At 40.9% G+C, this 17,893-nt stretch overlaps 1 protein-coding gene across 1 annotated transcript in view; it reads right to left on the bottom strand.

Moving 5' to 3' along the window:
- Positions 1 to 6,346: 6,346 nt before the first annotated feature.
- Positions 6,347 to 17,893, bottom strand: part of Erich6 (glutamate rich 6) — a 31,478-nt gene continuing 19,931 nt past the window's right edge. The window contains exons 9-15 of the mRNA XM_055596873.1: positions 17,084 to 17,241; positions 16,460 to 16,533; positions 15,233 to 15,366; positions 12,299 to 12,384; positions 10,941 to 11,096; positions 8,495 to 8,723; positions 6,347 to 6,610 (exon numbers count right to left, since the gene is read on the bottom strand). Coding sequence (XP_055452848.1) covers positions 6,347 to 6,610; positions 8,495 to 8,723; positions 10,941 to 11,096; positions 12,299 to 12,384; positions 15,233 to 15,366; positions 16,460 to 16,533; positions 17,084 to 17,241 — 1,101 coding nt within the window. The remainder of the gene's footprint in view (positions 6,611 to 8,494; positions 8,724 to 10,940; positions 11,097 to 12,298; positions 12,385 to 15,232; positions 15,367 to 16,459; positions 16,534 to 17,083; positions 17,242 to 17,893) is intronic.

The raw sequence follows: 17,893 nt of genomic DNA on the forward strand, positions 1-17,893 counted from the left end.
AGCATAAAGTGGGGTGTGGAACTGAATAGTACCCTTGTCTGATTTGGGCTTGGGGAAAAAAGTCTGTAGGCCTACTTTCTTTTAGCTATTTTATTTGGATTCTTATGTCTACCACTCTTCTTCATCTCAATCTCTTCCAACCTCTCAACGCTAGGTAGGCAGGAAAGAAGGTTAGAGGGGAAAAGAAACGTAGACCTCTTTAAACTACTTCCTGCTGATTAGAGGCATTGGGTTCCTTGGGCAAAGTTCAATCTTTGTCATCAGGGTATCTCCAACTTCTTGTTGTTATTAAATTGAAACAACAGCAACCATGAGCTACAGGGGGAGCAACAGCCTCCATAGGCCATTTCAGGGTTCTCTCATTTTTACCCTCTCAAGAGTTCCCAAAATTAAACTATCTGCAGCTGGCAAAAATTATGTCCCTGCCTGAGCATGAGACACATTATAGTTAGCTGCTGTAGACAATCTGAAGCAGCCCCATATCCCAGACCTGGGATTAAAACAAAAACATATTCCCATAACATAACTGGGTTTTTTAAGAGACCAAAATTCTCACTACAATAGCTTTTTATCTAACATTAATATATTATGTACAATAAAAAAATTATGCTAACTATCAGGTGAGAATTACATTCACAATGTCCAGTCCATTTATATTTGGCAAACTTGGAGAAACTATTCTATGTATTCTATCTTGGTGAGTTCAAAGTTCTGCACCTAAATAACTTTATCATAACTTACATTTACTAACCTAAAAACATCTTTTTAGAGGCTAAAACATTTTCTTAGGTCCCAAATGACTTGAGCTTTTTTTTTTTTTTTTTTTTTTGTCTTTAATCTTAATAAGGAAAAACTGTAAGATGATAGCTCTCTAGTCTTTAACCCCACTAGAGAACTGAGAAGGGTAAATAGTACCGGAGTAAACAGGAAGTGCAGAGCATCCAGGTTCCAAAACTGTAGAAATGACAGAGACTGATGGCTTCCTAGATAGTCACCGGAGATTCCTTTGTAATGTTAGGGCATCAGATCTTTAGCCTTCAGGCCCAGAATATCTCACAGACTTATCTGTGAAGCAGGATTTTTGAAGAACTGGTCTCTGCAAAGTGGGTCAGTCAACTTTCCAGTGTCCTGCTTGTCCATAGTTTGGATAGCCTGCTGTCAGCAGTTGAAGTAAGGGCAGTTTTTTTTTGGCTAGTGGCTAACTTTGCCACATTTGAAAGAAACTCAATGTGGATGTTCTTCAGTGCCCATCATCTTCTTTGAAGTAGATTGGGGATGTTGCCAGGAGCAGATGTGTCTCTCTCTTAGAAAAGCTTTTTTATTATTAAAACATCCTAAATACCATATTCTGTAGATCTCTGGAAAGTTTGAAGACCATATATTTATTTATATTATATTTGAACAGACAAACATTGTTTGTTTCCAGCTACTTACTATCTCCTTAACTTTGAAAACATATACAGGAGGCTAAATAAAGCTTATTTCTGTGATTGACTAGTACCTAACAAGACTACAAGATTATTTGTAGGTCACTAACTAACTTGCCTTTCTAATGATCCTAAATAGTTTATACTAGCAGCTTTCAAGATATAGAACTTTACATCAAAATTTTAAATGAGTTGCGTATGTACAATACTTTAAACAAGAGTTTTGTGTACAAAATAACCTTACATTTTTATCAATATGCAATAATCCATACCAATGTAAAATTATTTGAGATTTGTTCCTTTCCTAGTCTTAAAAAAGATATAATAATTCACCTTTTATTCTATCATTCTTATCCCCCCTCTTTTTTTTTTTTTTTAACTTTTCAAGGATGTACAATGATCCATGCTTTTTTTGTCCTTATCTCTCTCTTGTCCCTGAAGGCAAAGGACCAGTAGTTACGTTGTCAGCAATACTTAGTCGCATCTTTTTCTGTGTGCTTGCTAGAGACATTACCAAGGAGCCAAGTCATTTCTGGATCAGCAGTTTTTTATTTGTTTGTTTTTTCTTTTTTCTATAACCTGCTGCTCTTGCCTGTAACAGCTTGTATTTTTGAGCCTTGAGCTAGGGCTCCCAAAGCCACTTCCCGACTGTAAGAGATTACCATGGTGAATGTTCCTTTTGAACCTGCATTCGCTTGTCCAGTGACCCTTCACCACAGTGTCTACAAACCCTGAGAAGCCTAAGTGTTCTTACTGAGAACCCCTTGCCACCAGAAGCAAGTAAATGAATAAATATGTTATACGTCCCTATGCCCACACTACTTGTCTTAGTTAGGGTTTTTATTGCTGCGAAGAGACACCACAACTCTAATAACTCTTACTAAGGAGACAGGCTGCCTCTCAGTTTGCTCAAGATTAACCCTTCTCTCAAAATGGGCAGTTTTGGCAGTTTAGAATAAACTTTTTTTCCTTTTCACCCAAGGAATGGCCATTTTGGTCTGTTTACTGTTTACCCATTTTCAGGATCAGTAAAGTTGACACTTTCCCTATGGACCCTAGTTATAATTAAAAGCTTTATTTTGAACTAGGCATGGTGACTCACACCTTTAATCCCAGCATTCAGGAGGCAAAGGTAGTGGATCTCTGTGAGTTCAAGGCCAGCTGGTCTACAAAGCAAATTCCAGGATAGCCAGGGCCATTGCGCAGAGAAACCCTGTGTCCAAAAATAAAACATACCAAAAGAGCTTAAATTCAAAATTGTCATTTTAACAGGGCTAAACCTAAAGTCCTAATCTTATGAAAGCTACTAAATAATTGTAAACTGTTAATGACAATTAAGAAATGCAAGTTGATAGTCACCTTAAAAATGATCAAATACTAATGTGTTCAAAACTATATTTCTAGCTATGCCAAATACTAGTGTAATTAATTGGGACTAAGCTTTATTCCTCCTGTACACGTTTTCAAACTTAATCAGAAAATAAATAACTAGAAGCAGGCAAAGTTTATTTAAAATATACTTTCAAAAGACATGTGGTCCCCAAACCCTTCAGAGATCTGCAGAATTTTGCATTTAAAATGTTTAATAATAATGATGATGATGATAATGATAATAAAAGCTTTTCATGATACACATGCCCGCTCCTGAAAGCACCCTACTCTCCTCCAAAGAAGATGGGCATAGACAAACTTGCCTCAAATGTGGCAAAGCTATCCATTGGGCTGTAGGCTGTCCAAACTGTGGACCAACAGAATACTGGCAAGTTGACTGCCCAACTCTGCCGAGACAAGGTAGGCCGGTCCTTCAAAATTCCTGTTTCACAGAAGAGCCTGCCAAATCAAAGAAAGATGTCCTACGGACCATGGAGAAACTTCGGTGACTAACCGGATAGGCAGTAAGCCTCTGTCATTTCTACAGACTTAGAGGCTGCTTGGCCTGCACTTCCTGTTTACGAAGGTGAAATTTATCCTTCTCAGGTCTCTGATGGGTTGGAAGCTAGTGAAAGAGTTAGCAGTTTAAGGCAGCAATCAAGTCTTCAGCTGCCTTTTCAGTTCTCACGTGTAAAAACCAGGCCATAGGCCTCGCTCCCCTAGAGCTGTCGCTAGTAGGTGTAGACACAGTTTACCTCGTTACAAGAGTCAGGTTTCAAAATAACATTTTACTATTCTTTTATCTAGAGAAGCTTGCCTTACAGTGACTGCTGCCAGCAATCAAGCATCTGTATTTGATGATGAGCAAGGAGCTGGGAAACAGGGTCTGAGGGCACAGAAGCGTAAATAGGAGTATCCAAGAAAGCATTTCGGGGTCTCAGAAGATGTTTTTAAGGCTGATAAATGTAACTTATGAAGGTCAGAGGATGTGAGAAGATTAAAATGGTGATAAGAAAATGATTTAAGATAGATATAAGAAAAATAAAATATGCTTCGGATTCCTTTCCCTTGCTATGCTATTGTATTAAGATTTCAATAGAGTTCTGATATCATAGTCATTGGCTCAGGATTTTAACTTTTCTTTGATTGTCTTTTAAGTATAGACTTAAAAATGCTTCTCATTGTGCTAAATTTAAATACATCCAGTCTTCTGGATAGAGAAAAGGAGCCCCTCTTTCATGGCTTGTAGTCATACTGAAAATCAAGATCAAACAAACTTTTGTCCCTTCTGCTCACCAGAAAGCTTCTATCTGAGCTCACCTTAAAGAGTGTTCACACTTTTAACCCAAAACGGTTTCCCAAGCTTCTATTATGACACAAAGGTGTGAGTTTGTTGCCTTGACTACTTATGTGGGTTTCAGTACAGTTTGCAAACAATGGTGATGCTAACATTTCTAAAACTTATCTCTTTTTGTGTATTTGAAAAGATTCTTATTCTTTTAAGCTTCAAGGAACGGAATTCAATCAACCTCTCATGGGTCAAATGGACTCCAGATAAGTACCCCTGTCAGTCAATAGCCTAATGTTCCCCACCTATTGCCTATTTCAGGAGGTGAGATTCCTTCTCCTTTTTCTGGTTTTAGGACTCCCTGCCCCAAGCTATCAAGACCATGGGCCTAAAAGTTTCAAATGTTTACCCTCCAAAAATTTTCCCCTAAACTCAACCTTATCTTCTACCCCTAATATATAAATATATATGTGTATTTATATGCATATAATATATATATATTTATATATGTAACATATATGTTTTATCTCAACTCAGCTTCATGTCCCTATCCCCAAATGCTCATGCAGAGACTAGACACCAAGTGAAACAGCCTGCTCTTCCCAGATTTGGCTAACATTCCAGCTTTTTAGACCCACAATAACAATGCCCCAATGTCAGCAAGAAGTAGTCACAGATGATTACATCACCCCCTCGTTCATTTATTATCAACAAAGGGATGTTGGGTTTAGACCCAGGACAAGTGGCTGAGATGCCTATTTAACAAATCAAAGTGGACCTGCTTCCAGGTTCACCCAGTATCCCTCAGTTTCTACCTGTTTTAGGCGTGGCCGGCATACCCTGCCCTCTACCCTGAACTTTCTAGCCCAGTGGCTGGGCTTCCCTTCCCCTGGAGGCTCTTCCCTATATAATCCAGATATTTTGTTTTTTCTTTCTCTCTGCATTTTTCCCTCCCTGTGTGTGCATGCTCTTTTTCTCTGCCTTCCCTCCCCCATCTGCATGGTGATTTTCCTGACCTCAGTTTTTGAGGACAGTGACATTGCCCTAGAGCAGCCCCCCAAAATACTACTTTTTTTTTTTAACCCTTAATTTGTCTTGAATTGGTTTATTTCTTTGGTACCAAAAACCTCTGTCTTAGGATTTCTATTGCTTTGAAGAGATACAATGACCATTACAACTCTTTTTGTTTGTTTCTTTTTGTTTTTGTTTGTTTTTTTTTTCTAGACAAGGTTTCTCTATGTCACATAGCTCTAGCTGTACTGGACTCACTTTGTAGACCAGGCTGGCCTCAAACTCACAGAAATCTGACTGCCTCTGCCTTCCAAGTTCTGGGAATAAAGGTGTGCGCCACCATCCCTGCAACTCTTGCAAAGGAAAACATTTAATTGGGGCTGGCTTACAGTTTCAGAGGTTTAGATCATTATCATCATGGCAGGAAACATAGTGGCACACAGGCAGACAGGGTGCTGGAGAAGTAGCTGAGAGTTCTACATCTGGATCTGCAGACAGCAGGAAGCTCAAGTGAGCCACACTGGGCCTAGCTGGAGACCTCAAAGCCCACCCCCAGTAATATACTTCCTCTGACAAACCACACCTACTCCAACAAGACGACATGTCCTAACAGTGCCACTCCTATGGGTCAGTCATTCAAACATCTCTATTAGGGACGTTCCTAGCCAAACCACCGTATCTCCCCTGGTTGGATAGGCACCCACTAGCATGTATCTCTCTATGCCATGCTTATTTTCTGGTGTCAAGGAAGCTAGTTAAATTCCCACCTGGGAATATAAACCAGCAAGACTCACAGTGTTTACATGAAATATTCCTTGATATTTCCTGGTCATTTGGTCTACTCTTTGAAACCTCATGTGTAAGTGTTGCAGCTCTGAAGGGAAAGGTCTCCTGGCAGTCAAGAGGCAAAGAAATAGCACAAAGTCACACTGCACAACAAACCTCACACTAGAGATTTATTGTTTGTGTGTGGGAAGAACCCAGGAGGTGGCTGACTCTGTTTTGATGAGAAGCAGCAGAGAGCTGAGCAGAAGACACAATTTATATAGAATATCTTGTGTGCTTGTGTGTGTGTGTGTGTGTGTGTGTGTGTGTGTGTGTGTGTGTAGCTTTATAGGGTGGGGACTGGTGGGATTTCAAATCCAGAGCTTGGGCTTTCTACTTCGTCAGGTGGGTTAGTGTGTTCTGTGGGTGGAACCTTAAAAGAACCTTAACAAAATGAACAAACAAACAGCCATATGACACTTCTTTAATATTTTTCAATTACTAGCTTTGTAATTGTTGCCAATATGTCTTCCTTTATGCCAGAATTATGACAGAGGGCAAGCAGTTTTAGAGAGATTGTAGAAAGGTAGGGAGGTTGCTTAAATTTTTCCCAAGCTTGACTTGAGGGGAAATTCAGACAACATTCCATCTTATGGAACAGCCGCCGGATTTTTATCAAGTTGGCAAACAGCAGAAGGTCCTCTCCACTCAGGAACCTCAGGGGCGGAATCTCCTCTGGGTTGTGGAGCTTGTCAGAAAAAGAGAGAGAGAGAGAAAAAAAGGGGGCAAGTAATCAGTGAGGAAGAAGATTGTCATGTGTGGAGACCTGAGAGACCAAATGGACTTGAGACATGTTCAAATCTTTATTCAGGAAATTTAACCAACATCTATCGAAGGAAGCTTGAAGCTACCTTAAATAGTCTCTTCCTTGGATAGTATCTAGTAGGGCGGGGGAGAGGGGTCATGAGGATGCTCTGAAGGCCCAGGGGACATCTTCCTAGAGAAGATAGCATGGGGGTGACTAACACTCCTTTTGTCCTCTTCAGTGTGTCCATTCCAAATTGCCTTTTCATTTGGCTCACTTGCCCTCTCCACTTCCTCACTTCCTCAACTACTGAAGGGACCTGTCAGGACAGCCTTCAGCTTTAGGGCCACCTGGGGGGTGGGGACAATCTAAAGAGCAGCAGAAGCCTAACCTTCCACAAGCAGGCAACTCCCTCACCTGTGAGGGATGCAGGCGCACAAAGAACACAGTTTCTCCAAACTGAAGGAGTAACTGAAAACAGTGGGAAAAGTAAAAATCCTTTTTTTTTTTTTTTTTTTGCATATTTGCATCAAAATGTCTTTTCCATACTAAAATTCATTTCCAATAGAGGAGGAGAGAAGCAATGTGGATGGGTGGGGGTGGCAGGGGCGTGAAGCTGCCCAAGAGGGGACATTTTTGTGCTTTAGAGAGGAATGTGCTTACCATAAGTGCAGTGTACCAAAAGGAGGGTATACATTACTGTATATGCTGGGAGTAGTTGATAACACTGTACATTTGTAACCAAGAAAAAAGTTTTATCAGAGCTGAATCCAGGTAGATGGCCAGAGTAACTAACAGGGCCTAGGATCATGCTGAACACAGTTGAGGTTAGATCTGAGTCTCCCTTTGTTTGCCTGTGCTGAATATTGAGATCCCCCTTCTATAATGAAACACATGAATTTTGGCAGTTGAAAGCACTTGGGAAGTTTGAAGCAACCTCCTCTAAACGCAGACTAAATGAAGCTTCTCAGAGTTGAAGAGGTGTGCTCCAAGTGATTTTTGCATATGGAAGCAAACCAACTTCTGCGCATTTCTCTCTGCATCTCTGTGGCAGTTTTGTTTGCTCAGTGCGTAGTCAGTGCCCAGTACGTTACATTTTCACAGGCTCCCAACAGCTACTGCTGGGCAGGAATCAACTCATAGATGAGAAACTGAAGCTGAAGTTCCCTCACGCAGCCCAGCAGCAGAGCTGCTTGTAACTTGATGTCTGCGTTCCTAACCGCTGCCTTAGGGTCATCATGGAGCATGTGCTTTGACCAAGCCAGGACACAGCACTGGGATAAAGGAAGTGGAGAGAGCCTGTCCTATCCTGGAGTGGGAAAGGCAGCCATCATATCAAGAGAGGTAGCCTGGCTTGGCCAGTGTAGGGCAAGGACAAGTCCAGGGGAAGCTCAGAACATGGTCAGTGGTGACATGGTGAGGTCCTAGACAGTCTAGCCGTGTCTCCAAGGAGTCAGAGCTTGTATTTATATATCCTCTTGATATGATGGGAACCCAGATTTCCTGGCCCAGCTTAGGGCTTTTGGCCGTAGTGGGGAAGAAACAGGAACTTCACAACACAGTCCCTAAAACAAAACTGACAGGGCAGCTGATTGCAGCCACACAATGAACACCAGAGATGCCACTTGGAATTGAGTCTGAACTGAAAGGAATTTTAAGAGTGAAGAAAATGTAACATTGCTTCAATTACGCAGGAAACCTTCATTGTGGATTCCAAAAATTCTCAGTGGACAGACTATGCAAATATGTATGCAATCAGTAATAATATCAACAAAATTATTTTACTCTTAAAAGCTAAATGATTTTAACTGTTTTTGATATGCATACCATTACTTTGGTTCCCACACTGATTCTGGCCTGTTGGCCCATTGCTAGAAAATTAATGAAGACCTTGTCTTGTTCTATGATGCGAATTCCAATGTAACGGTTCAAGGCAAGAAAGACAGGTTTAAATGAAACAAAGGATGAGGTAGGCATGGAACTTGCCCAGTTCCAAGTTCGGATTCTATTGCCATCTTGGTCTGAGTATTGGCCTCCCAAGAGGTTAATGTATACCCTGGAAGGAAATGAGAGTGATTAATAACAGAGCATTCAGGGAGGATTGCCAGACTGAGGCCTTTGCTCAGAGAACAGAAACAGCCCCACCAACAGTAGCACTATAACGCAAGGCTGAATTAACTCTGTCCCTTCCTCTAAAGATGCGTGAGTGCTGGAATCCTTTTGTAACTTTAGAAGTAATACTAGTCACTTCTCGCTATTTGAAATACTAGGTACAAATTAAGTGGGTCTGAAAAAGGTCAGGAGGTGGAGAGGAGGCCCTGGAAGTTTCATCCAGGAGAGAAAGGATATAGAGGGGAGGCTGTTCCTGACAGGGAGGGACCAATGGTGAGATTTTCATCAGGCAGAAATGCAGGACCATCCATGTAAGGTTGGGGGGTGGCCAGATTAGTCCTTGTTCAAGAGAGCTGACACAGCTACAAGCCAAGTGTCCTTCTTTTCTCTCTCTCTCTTTTTTTTGGAGGGGGTGGTTAGTGAGTGCTGGTGTTTGAGGCCAGGGTCTGGGGTTCATTGCATGAGCTGGACTGTACCACCAACCATTGAGAATGAAGCTTTTGGGGGGCTGGGTGTGAAAAATGGGGGTTCGGGAGGTACTTCTGTGTTCACTACAATGGCGAAAAGTTCTACAACAGAGCAAAAATGTGACTTGAATCCAGTGGGCCTCTCCAATCGTGTGGCATTGCCAATGCCACACCTTCACGACATCACAAACAGTCAGGCCTCTTCTGAGGTTTTGTGGCACTACTCACCGTGACATTCTACTGGACAGTTTCACTGCCATACTCCCTCACCTTCCACAGCCAAGGAGAGTTCTGTATACTTAGAAGGTTGGCTTTCCTTTCTAACTCTGTGACATGCCCACAAAAGCCCCCATGAGTAAAGATAACTAATTTCTCCAGCAGTGACTGGCTACTACTGATACTAACCTGAGAGCAAAAGAAATGAAAAACCAAAAGGATATCTGTCTTACTGGATAAAGGAGTGATTTCTCTCTGCCTTTCAAGTAAATAGTATTTGGCTAAATGGATCTGAATCAGATCTTTAATTATTCTTGGAGTTTATATCATAGATTTTGCTGAATACTAGTAAAGATTCAGGATATACTGCTCAAAGAACTTCAGTCCACAGAGAACACAGATGTACCTCACAGAGACAGAGAGAAGGGCCTTTGGGAATGTCAGGGCCAGTCAGAATACTAAAGAGTTCAGCTCATGGGGTTTGGGATCCCTGAAACCAACTGGTATCTACAGCCTGTTGAATTAATATAGGTGACAATTATAACACCCCCCCCCAAAAAAAAATGTAACACAGACTTACTATTGAATCCCGAAGGAGAAGCAGAAATTTCCCATTATACAGGGTGTTAATGGGTCGGTTACTATCATGGGCTAGAAACATACGCACTTCACTGTGCTGCAATCTTATCAGCACTGGCAAGGTTCAAGCTTTGCCAGTTATCGGCAGGTTTCCCAAGTGAGATTGTCCCAACAGATAATTCGAAAAGCCAACCATGGCGTCTCACACCTGTAATCTAGCACTTCGGAAGATGAGGGTCACAAATTTGAAGCCAGCCTGCTCTGCAAAGGGAATCCCAGTCTGGCCAGGGCTACAGAGTGAGACCGCGTCTCACAACACTATATACCTTTCTGAAAGGCTTAAGTTGTATCTGAAGGTGGAACCCAGATTTTCCTTTCAGGTTAAATAAAATAATGTAAAGGTATGGAGCACCTATATTGGTAAATTAAAGGGGAGTCAGGATCTTTCTATAGAGATTTCCATCTTTCTCTATTATTACTGTGTTTGTATGCATGAGCTGCGTGGTTGTGGGGGTTGCCTGGGAGCTGCAGATGTGTGTGGAGTCAGAGGAGACCTGAGGCAGTCAGTTCTCTTCCGTCTTCATCCGTGGATGACCCTGGGCTGCCAGGCATGCAGGGAAAATGCTTTCACAGTCTTTGTGGCTCTAGGGGGTTAATTTGTATGCTCTTGTCTGACACAGCTCCAGGAAGATCACTAGAAAATATCTCAAGCAGTGAGCACCACAGCGTAGCGTGCCTCTGAGTTCTATCGCTATCTCGAGACCACTACACCACTAACTCCAATACATCTTTCTAAAGCCATTCCTATCGAAGAGGGAAAAAACACAGTTAAACAACAACAGTGCAAAAGCTGTCAAAGCAACATCAACAGCATAACAGCAAGGACCTGAGAAACCTACCAGACATTTCCATTGGGATGATAGCAGGAGCTTTTGCCGGAGGAGTCGAGCAGTGCCAGGATAGCAGGATTGGTGGGTGCGTCTTCTTGGACAATACAAGTAAAACCATCTACCTTGTTGGGCACTTGGATAATGGCTAGATTTCCAGATGGATATCTGGGATCAGATAAGGTCCTGTGAGTGATCTAGTGATCCTGGACTATGTGTGGAATAAAGTTAATTTATGAGGAACCTTTCGGAGCCTTATGAGAACCTTTCAGAGAAAAGATCTCTATTACTTTTAATATAAAAGAATTGTATGATTTTATAGAAATTGAAATATATGTATGAAATGCAAAAATCCCCAACGAAGTAGTAAGAAATAGAATTTACAAATATTTAAGAGCATTGTACATCATGATAAAATTAAATTTATCCCATGAACGTAAGGTTAGTTCAACATTTGAAAATCAACTAATGTAATATAGCACATTAACAGAACCAGATGCAAAGTGAAATATACGCTTGAGTTGGTTTCAAAGAACTATACATGTAAGCTTATGACTGGGAGGGCAAGGTGAAGTGTATTTTAAAATGTCACCAGCTTTTCTCTGGGTGTATATAGAATTCTGGGAGTATATTTTTCTGTATTTTCCTCCTCCTTCCCCTGTCTCTTTCTTTTCTGTCTTATCTTTACTTTCTTTCTTTTTTTCCTTCCCTACTCTTTCTTCCCTTTCCTTCCCTCCCCCTCCTTTCTCCCCTTCCCTTCCCCCTCTTCCCTTTCTCCTTCCCCTTTCCCTTCCCTTTTCCCTCCCTCTTCCCTTCCCCTTCCCTTCCTTCTTCCTTCCCCTCTTCCCCTTCCCCTTCTTCTCCTTCCTCTTTCCCTTCTTTCCTTTCCCCTTTCTCTTCTTCTTCCTTCCCCTTCTCCCTTTCCTCCTTCTCCCTTCCCCCTTCCCTTTTCTTCTCCTTCTTTCTTCTCCTTCTTCCCCTTCTTCTCCTTCCCCTTTCCCTTCTTTCCCTCCCTTTCCTCTTTCCTTTCCCTTCTCTTCTCTTTCCCTCCTCTCCCCTCCAACCCCCTTTCCTCCCTCCCTTCTTCCCTTCCTCCCTCCCTTCCTTCCTTTTCTATTGGGATTGACACTAAAGCCCCTGTACCTGTGAGGTACTCTACCACAGACCTCCTCATCTCTTTCTTTGATTTTGGGAGAGGCTCAAGCTGAGTTTTCCGGGCAGGCTGTGGACTTGCTGTCTTCCTGCTTCAGCCTCCCCCACCTCAGCCTCTCAAGTAGCTGGGTCTACAAGCCTGTGCTATCAGGCCCTGCCTGTTTTTCTTTTTGTGAAGTAAAGCCAATAATACAATAATGTACAGAAAGAAAGGATACAATATTTGTGTTGTCCCATCTGGAAAGGAAGTGAGAAACTTGCTTCCGTGCTTGTAGCACTTCTCCAGGAACTCTTTCTTCATCTCCTACAAGCACAACAAAAAAGCCCTGACTGAGGGCTAATGACCTAATACCCAGAGCACAGTGGCACACACCATTTCTTAATGTGCTTGGCTTTGCGTCCACAACATGGGATGGTCAGAAGCCACCATTTACAGATCCCCGTGGTATGACTTAACAAACCCCTCCTGTTATCACTTACCTATCTAAAATTTTCATTTGTTAGATCATATATAGTACCACAAAAAGAGAAAAAAAAAAAACCCAGTCACATCACAATGATAACGTTCATATCCTAACAGTAATGATTTTTACATATCTGTGGAAGTGCTTAGCTGAACAACGAAAGGGTAACTATTATCACATGAATATTACTACTTTATTCACTCGTATTGTTTGTTTTTGCTTTTCTGTGCTGAGGATTGAACCTACGGCCCTCCACATACTAGGCAAGCTACACCCCAGCAGTAAGCCTGACTTTAGAATGGAAAAATATTCCAGACTGACATACAGCAGCAGGGTTGTTTGAGCATATGTCTGGCAGTGGCTCTGAGGCAGTGAAGACAGACATACAGGAGCGTAACTCTTTATCATGGCTCCAAGCTCAACCACTTTCCTATGGAAGTTCAGGGTGAAAATGAATTGGTATCTGATAATGAGTATGATAAACTGCAGATTTGGTTTAATTTGATGCATTCCTAATCTTGAATTGTACTGAAATGGACACAAGAATTCCTAGGGTGATATGATCTAAAGTTTTGTATAAACGTTGTCATTTACTTTGGAAACCTATTGCTCCATCTAGAAATGATGGCCTCCCTCCCACCCACCCTGCCTGCCTGCTTTTGAAGCTGTGAAATATGGAATACTTCCAGATAGTGTGCGCACCCCAGGGTGCCTAGCCCCGTGTGGCAAGTCCAGTATCAACACTCTGCCAAGATGCAGCTGACAGGATGATTTTGGCAACTTCTGTTTGCTTTTTGTGTGTTCATCATTTAAGGTCCCATTTTTAATGTCCCATACGTGGGCTCATCCATTGAACAGTATACTGTCTGCTCTTTGTCAAAGAAAGATCCCTCCTGCTCCCAGTGAGGAGCTGATGTGCAGGAACTCTCAGTGCTCAGTTTTCTATTTGCCATCCTCGGTGAGAGAATCTGGGTTTCTCCTGGTTTTGACCATCAGAAGCGCTGATGAATAGAACATTTGTATATGTGCATGCTGGTATTAAGTTCCTGTAGGATACTGTTTCTAGTTCTTTGTCACATCACCTGTCACAGGCAAATGCTGCTCAGCTACTGTCTGGTCCTCAGCCCAAAGCTCAGCACTATCAGAGTTTACATTTTTGCCAGTATGGTTAGTATGGAATGAATTTTCATTTCTAGGGTGATTAAGGTGTTTAAGGGGGCTTTTATATGCTTTTAGTCATCTGCATTTTCTCTTGTGAAAAGTTTCTGTTCAAGTTTTGAGAAAGGGCTCACTTTTTCTGTAAGATTCACTTACTTCATTTGTTTGTTTATTGGTTGGTGTTTTGGGCAAACGGTCTCACTCTTTACCCCTGGCTAAGCTGGAACTCGATATGTAGACCATGCTGATCTTGAACTCAGATAGATTTGCTTACCTCTGCCTCCTGATGCTGGGATAAAAGGCATGCACTACTACACCTGGAAAAATTAACTTTTTAATTTGCTTAATAAAAATTCTTTATAAATGTAGGATATAAGATCTTTATATTCCATGTGTAATTTAAATGATTTTTCAGTTTTGGCTTTTTTTCAGTTTTTAAATTTTAATTAATCAAAACCTTAGCAAATACTGCTTCTAGGTCTAAATCTATTCTATGATGTTAAAATAATACTTTGTGGCACCACAAATTGGACTTAGTTATAAAGTAAAAAAGATACAAAGTGGGGTGGGATTGGGGGATGAAAATTAGATTTGGGAGGAGTTAAGAGGAGGAGCTGGAGGTGAATATGATCAAAACACGTGTAGGTATAAAATACATGTATATATAAAATACCCTAATATTGCACATTTTAAAAATGAAAAGAAAATCCTTATAGTTTATATGTGTTGTGTTTAGATTTTTACTCTCCTTAAAATTGATTTCTATATGTGGTTCGATGGTGGAAGGTGGTCTTTCCAATTACATTAATAAGACATATGGCTTCCCAGCTGAGGCTGACCCAGAACTACACAGCAGAGAGACTTTCCTTCAGCACTGCTCTGCAGCAGCACCGCTGTCCTTAGTTAGGGAGACACACTGGCTTCTGATTGTAGACTGCTTTGTGGCTCTGCTTATCCCTCCCCACCCTCACTCCGGCTCAATCACCATATTCTGTAGAGGTCTACATCTCCATTTTTTTTTTTCCAGAGTGTCTTGGTAATCATAGGTTCTTTATACTTCCACGTGAATTTTTAAATCAACTTACGGAGATTTCCCTCAATATACGTAAAATACACTCTTCTTAGAGCTGATGGAGACTGCACTGGGTCGTTTATGGGAGGAACGTTCCCTTTAAAGTTCTTCGTCTCTAACTTTAGAAGAGCGGAGGTACAGAGAACACTTCAAATGCTAACACAGTTCCAAAGAAGTGGTTAGGGTTTTGATGATTTCTCTCCTTTTCTTTTAACTTTCTAAGAGTTCCAGATGGTCTTTAATGTGTAACTGTGACATTTTAAGGCCAAAAGGCTTTAGCTAAGAACACCAATAAGACAAAAAGTTTAGAAGCAGCTGCAATCTCAAGTCTGCACTAATTCTTTTTGAGAGATAGCTAATGGGCCATCAGTGAAGCTCCACGAGAACTTTTGTATGTTTTAAGTAAAAATGATTTTTTTTAAAAAGAAATCACAAACAAGAAATTGTAAAAGAATTACCTTTCCACCTGTTTTCCTGGAATCACAGCAAGTGATGGAGAAGTTGCTGATCTGAGTATCAGTTGTGTATTTAATGCTCACCTTCTTCTGCAAAGCAGAAAGCAGGTAAGAAACTGTCCTCACGTGCTTTGGTTCTAATGGGAGAAGAACAGCATGAAAGTACATATGTGTTTTGAATTAAAAAGAAAAGCATCTTTATAATAAAATAATAAACCCAGTTTAAATTAACCTTATTGCAAATGCATTGATTTATCAAACTGTTTTAAAGGAAAAAAAATAAGGACTTTTATTAAATTAAAACTAGGAGGGAGTTTGTTTGATTAAAAAATTGAAAATTTTCTATTAAATAAAAAAAAAGAATATCCCACTGAGAGAGTTTTCATTATGTGGAAATCCTGAGCTTTTAGTTCCTTCCTTCTTTCTTTCCTCCCTCCCTTCCTCCTTTCCTCCTTTCCTGCCTCCCTCCCTCTCTCTCTTTCTTTCATCCCCATCCCCCCCTTTTTTTGGAGACAGGGTCTCAAATATATAATCCCAACTAGCTTGGAACTCACTATGTAGATAAAGCTGGTCTCAAACTCCCAGAGAGCTGCCTAGCTGAAGTTTAAAAGTGTATGTGCCACCATGCCTGGCTTTTAGTTTCAATAAGAAACAGTGAAATTCCCTACAATATTAGATATTTAGTTGCAAAACTACAAAGTGAATTGACTACCTTAAGTACCTTTTCAAACTTGATGCTGACTGGAAAATTAAATTGTTTCTTCTAAATCAGATGGCCTGTGAGGAGGTCATCAAATGTTTAAAGCTAGGATTTCTGATGCTAACTTCAGTGCTCCTTCAAGTGCCCCACACTGACCAGCCCTGGTGAGTACAGGAAGTATTCAGGTGTCTATTGACAGAATATCCGCATTCAAGTTTGAGAACGGAGTGCAGCGTATGCTTCCTGACACAAGAAACACAAACCTGACAGTGCTCAGCCACTTCTAAGGGGTGTTCTGAAGATGTTAGTAATTTATTTCAACCAATAACAATGAGACAGAGACCAAGATCTCTAAAAGAGGGCCTTTAAATATCTTAACCTTGGATTTCTCGATCCATTCCACCAGATACAGGCTTCATGATACTTACAAATGAACATTTTTAATGTTATTTTAAAATATGCCAGTTTTATGCCTTGGCTCGACATCTGAGCTTTCTGAAGCTGCACAGCATCCATGACAATAGTCTTACCTTCTTCAAAGACCGGGATGATTGGCTCAACAGGCATCATTGCCAACTGTCTGGCCATTTCACGTTCTTGTTTTCTACAAAATCAAAACCATCAAGCATAGATCTGAATTGTGGTTGAAAGTGGAAATAGTGTGCTACAAATTTCAGCTGCTTAAGTGCCATCCTTTGTTATCTTAATGTTTTCACTTATGAATCCAGTTTATGGATCAAAGCATGCAAGTGGGCTTTTTGGGCAAATTTCTCCAGCATAGGTATTCTGAATTGCCCTGATAATTTATGCTAGACAATTTCTACTTTAAATCAGTGAGCTCACTAGGTTTCTGTCTCTAATATCATTATTATTGAGTATCTGTATATGTATATATATGGTGATAGGGATTTAATTCAGGGCTTTGGGTACAAAAGGGAAGCATTCTACTATTGAGCTGTATCCCTGGCTCTTCTGGGAATTTCTGAATCTCTTGTTGTCAACCAGGAATTATAATGAGTAGCTTATCTCATTTCTATGTCTTTATAACAAACACATTCTCATAACTATATATTTTGAGAAACCAAGGTTCATTTTATGAGATGTTCTGCAGTTAGCACATCCTGTCTGGCACTGCTCCAGTGCCCTTGCATTACCTCTGCAAAGCTCTTTCCTTTGCCTTCATTCTTTCAGCTTCACTGGCTTGGGATACATGAGGCAAAATACTGATTAATTCCATTTCAGGGCTTTGGATGTGTTGCCATTCCTCATTGATATAATCAATAAGATTCTGTAACTGAAGACAACAGCACCCCTGAAAAACAAAGAGGCCATGATCTTGTCATGGGCACTTGGTAAAGAAGATCAGAGGGGATAAAATCCCCAACCACCAATGAGGTGTGGATAACCACCCCTCTTTCTTCTACTAGTAGCTTTGGTGAGATAAAGTTCACACATCACACATCACACAATTCACCTGCTTTAAGATTCATTTCAGAGTCTAGAGAGATGATTCAGAGGTTAAGAGCATTGGTTGCTCTTCCAGGTCCCGTGTTCAATTCCCAGCAATCATATGGTGGCTCCCAACCATCTATAATGGGATCTGATGCCCTCTTCTGGCATGCAAGTGTACATGCAGACAGAACATTGTATACATAATAAATAAATCTTAAAAAAAGATTAATTTCAGCTGGTTTTTCAGTATTTTCAAAGCAACCATCACCAGTCATTTCAGATGAAACTTGTACCCATGAACCTCTCCTCAGAGCTCCCACAAATTATTAATCTGCTTCTTTCTTTGTCTTTGAGACAGCAACTCATTTATTCCAGTCTACTCTCTATGTAGCCAAGGACGGCCTTGAACTTGTGATCAACCTGTCTTCACCTCCTAAGCACTGGGAATACAGCGTATGCCAGCATGTGAAGAACCAGCCTGCCTCCACTGTAGGCTTAAAAGACAATTATAG

This window comes from Psammomys obesus, unplaced genomic scaffold, assembly GCF_907164565.1.
Source record: "Psammomys obesus unplaced genomic scaffold, mPsaObe1.curated_primary_1811, whole genome shotgun sequence".
NCBI classification, from domain to species: Eukaryota; Metazoa; Chordata; class Mammalia; order Rodentia; family Muridae; genus Psammomys; species Psammomys obesus.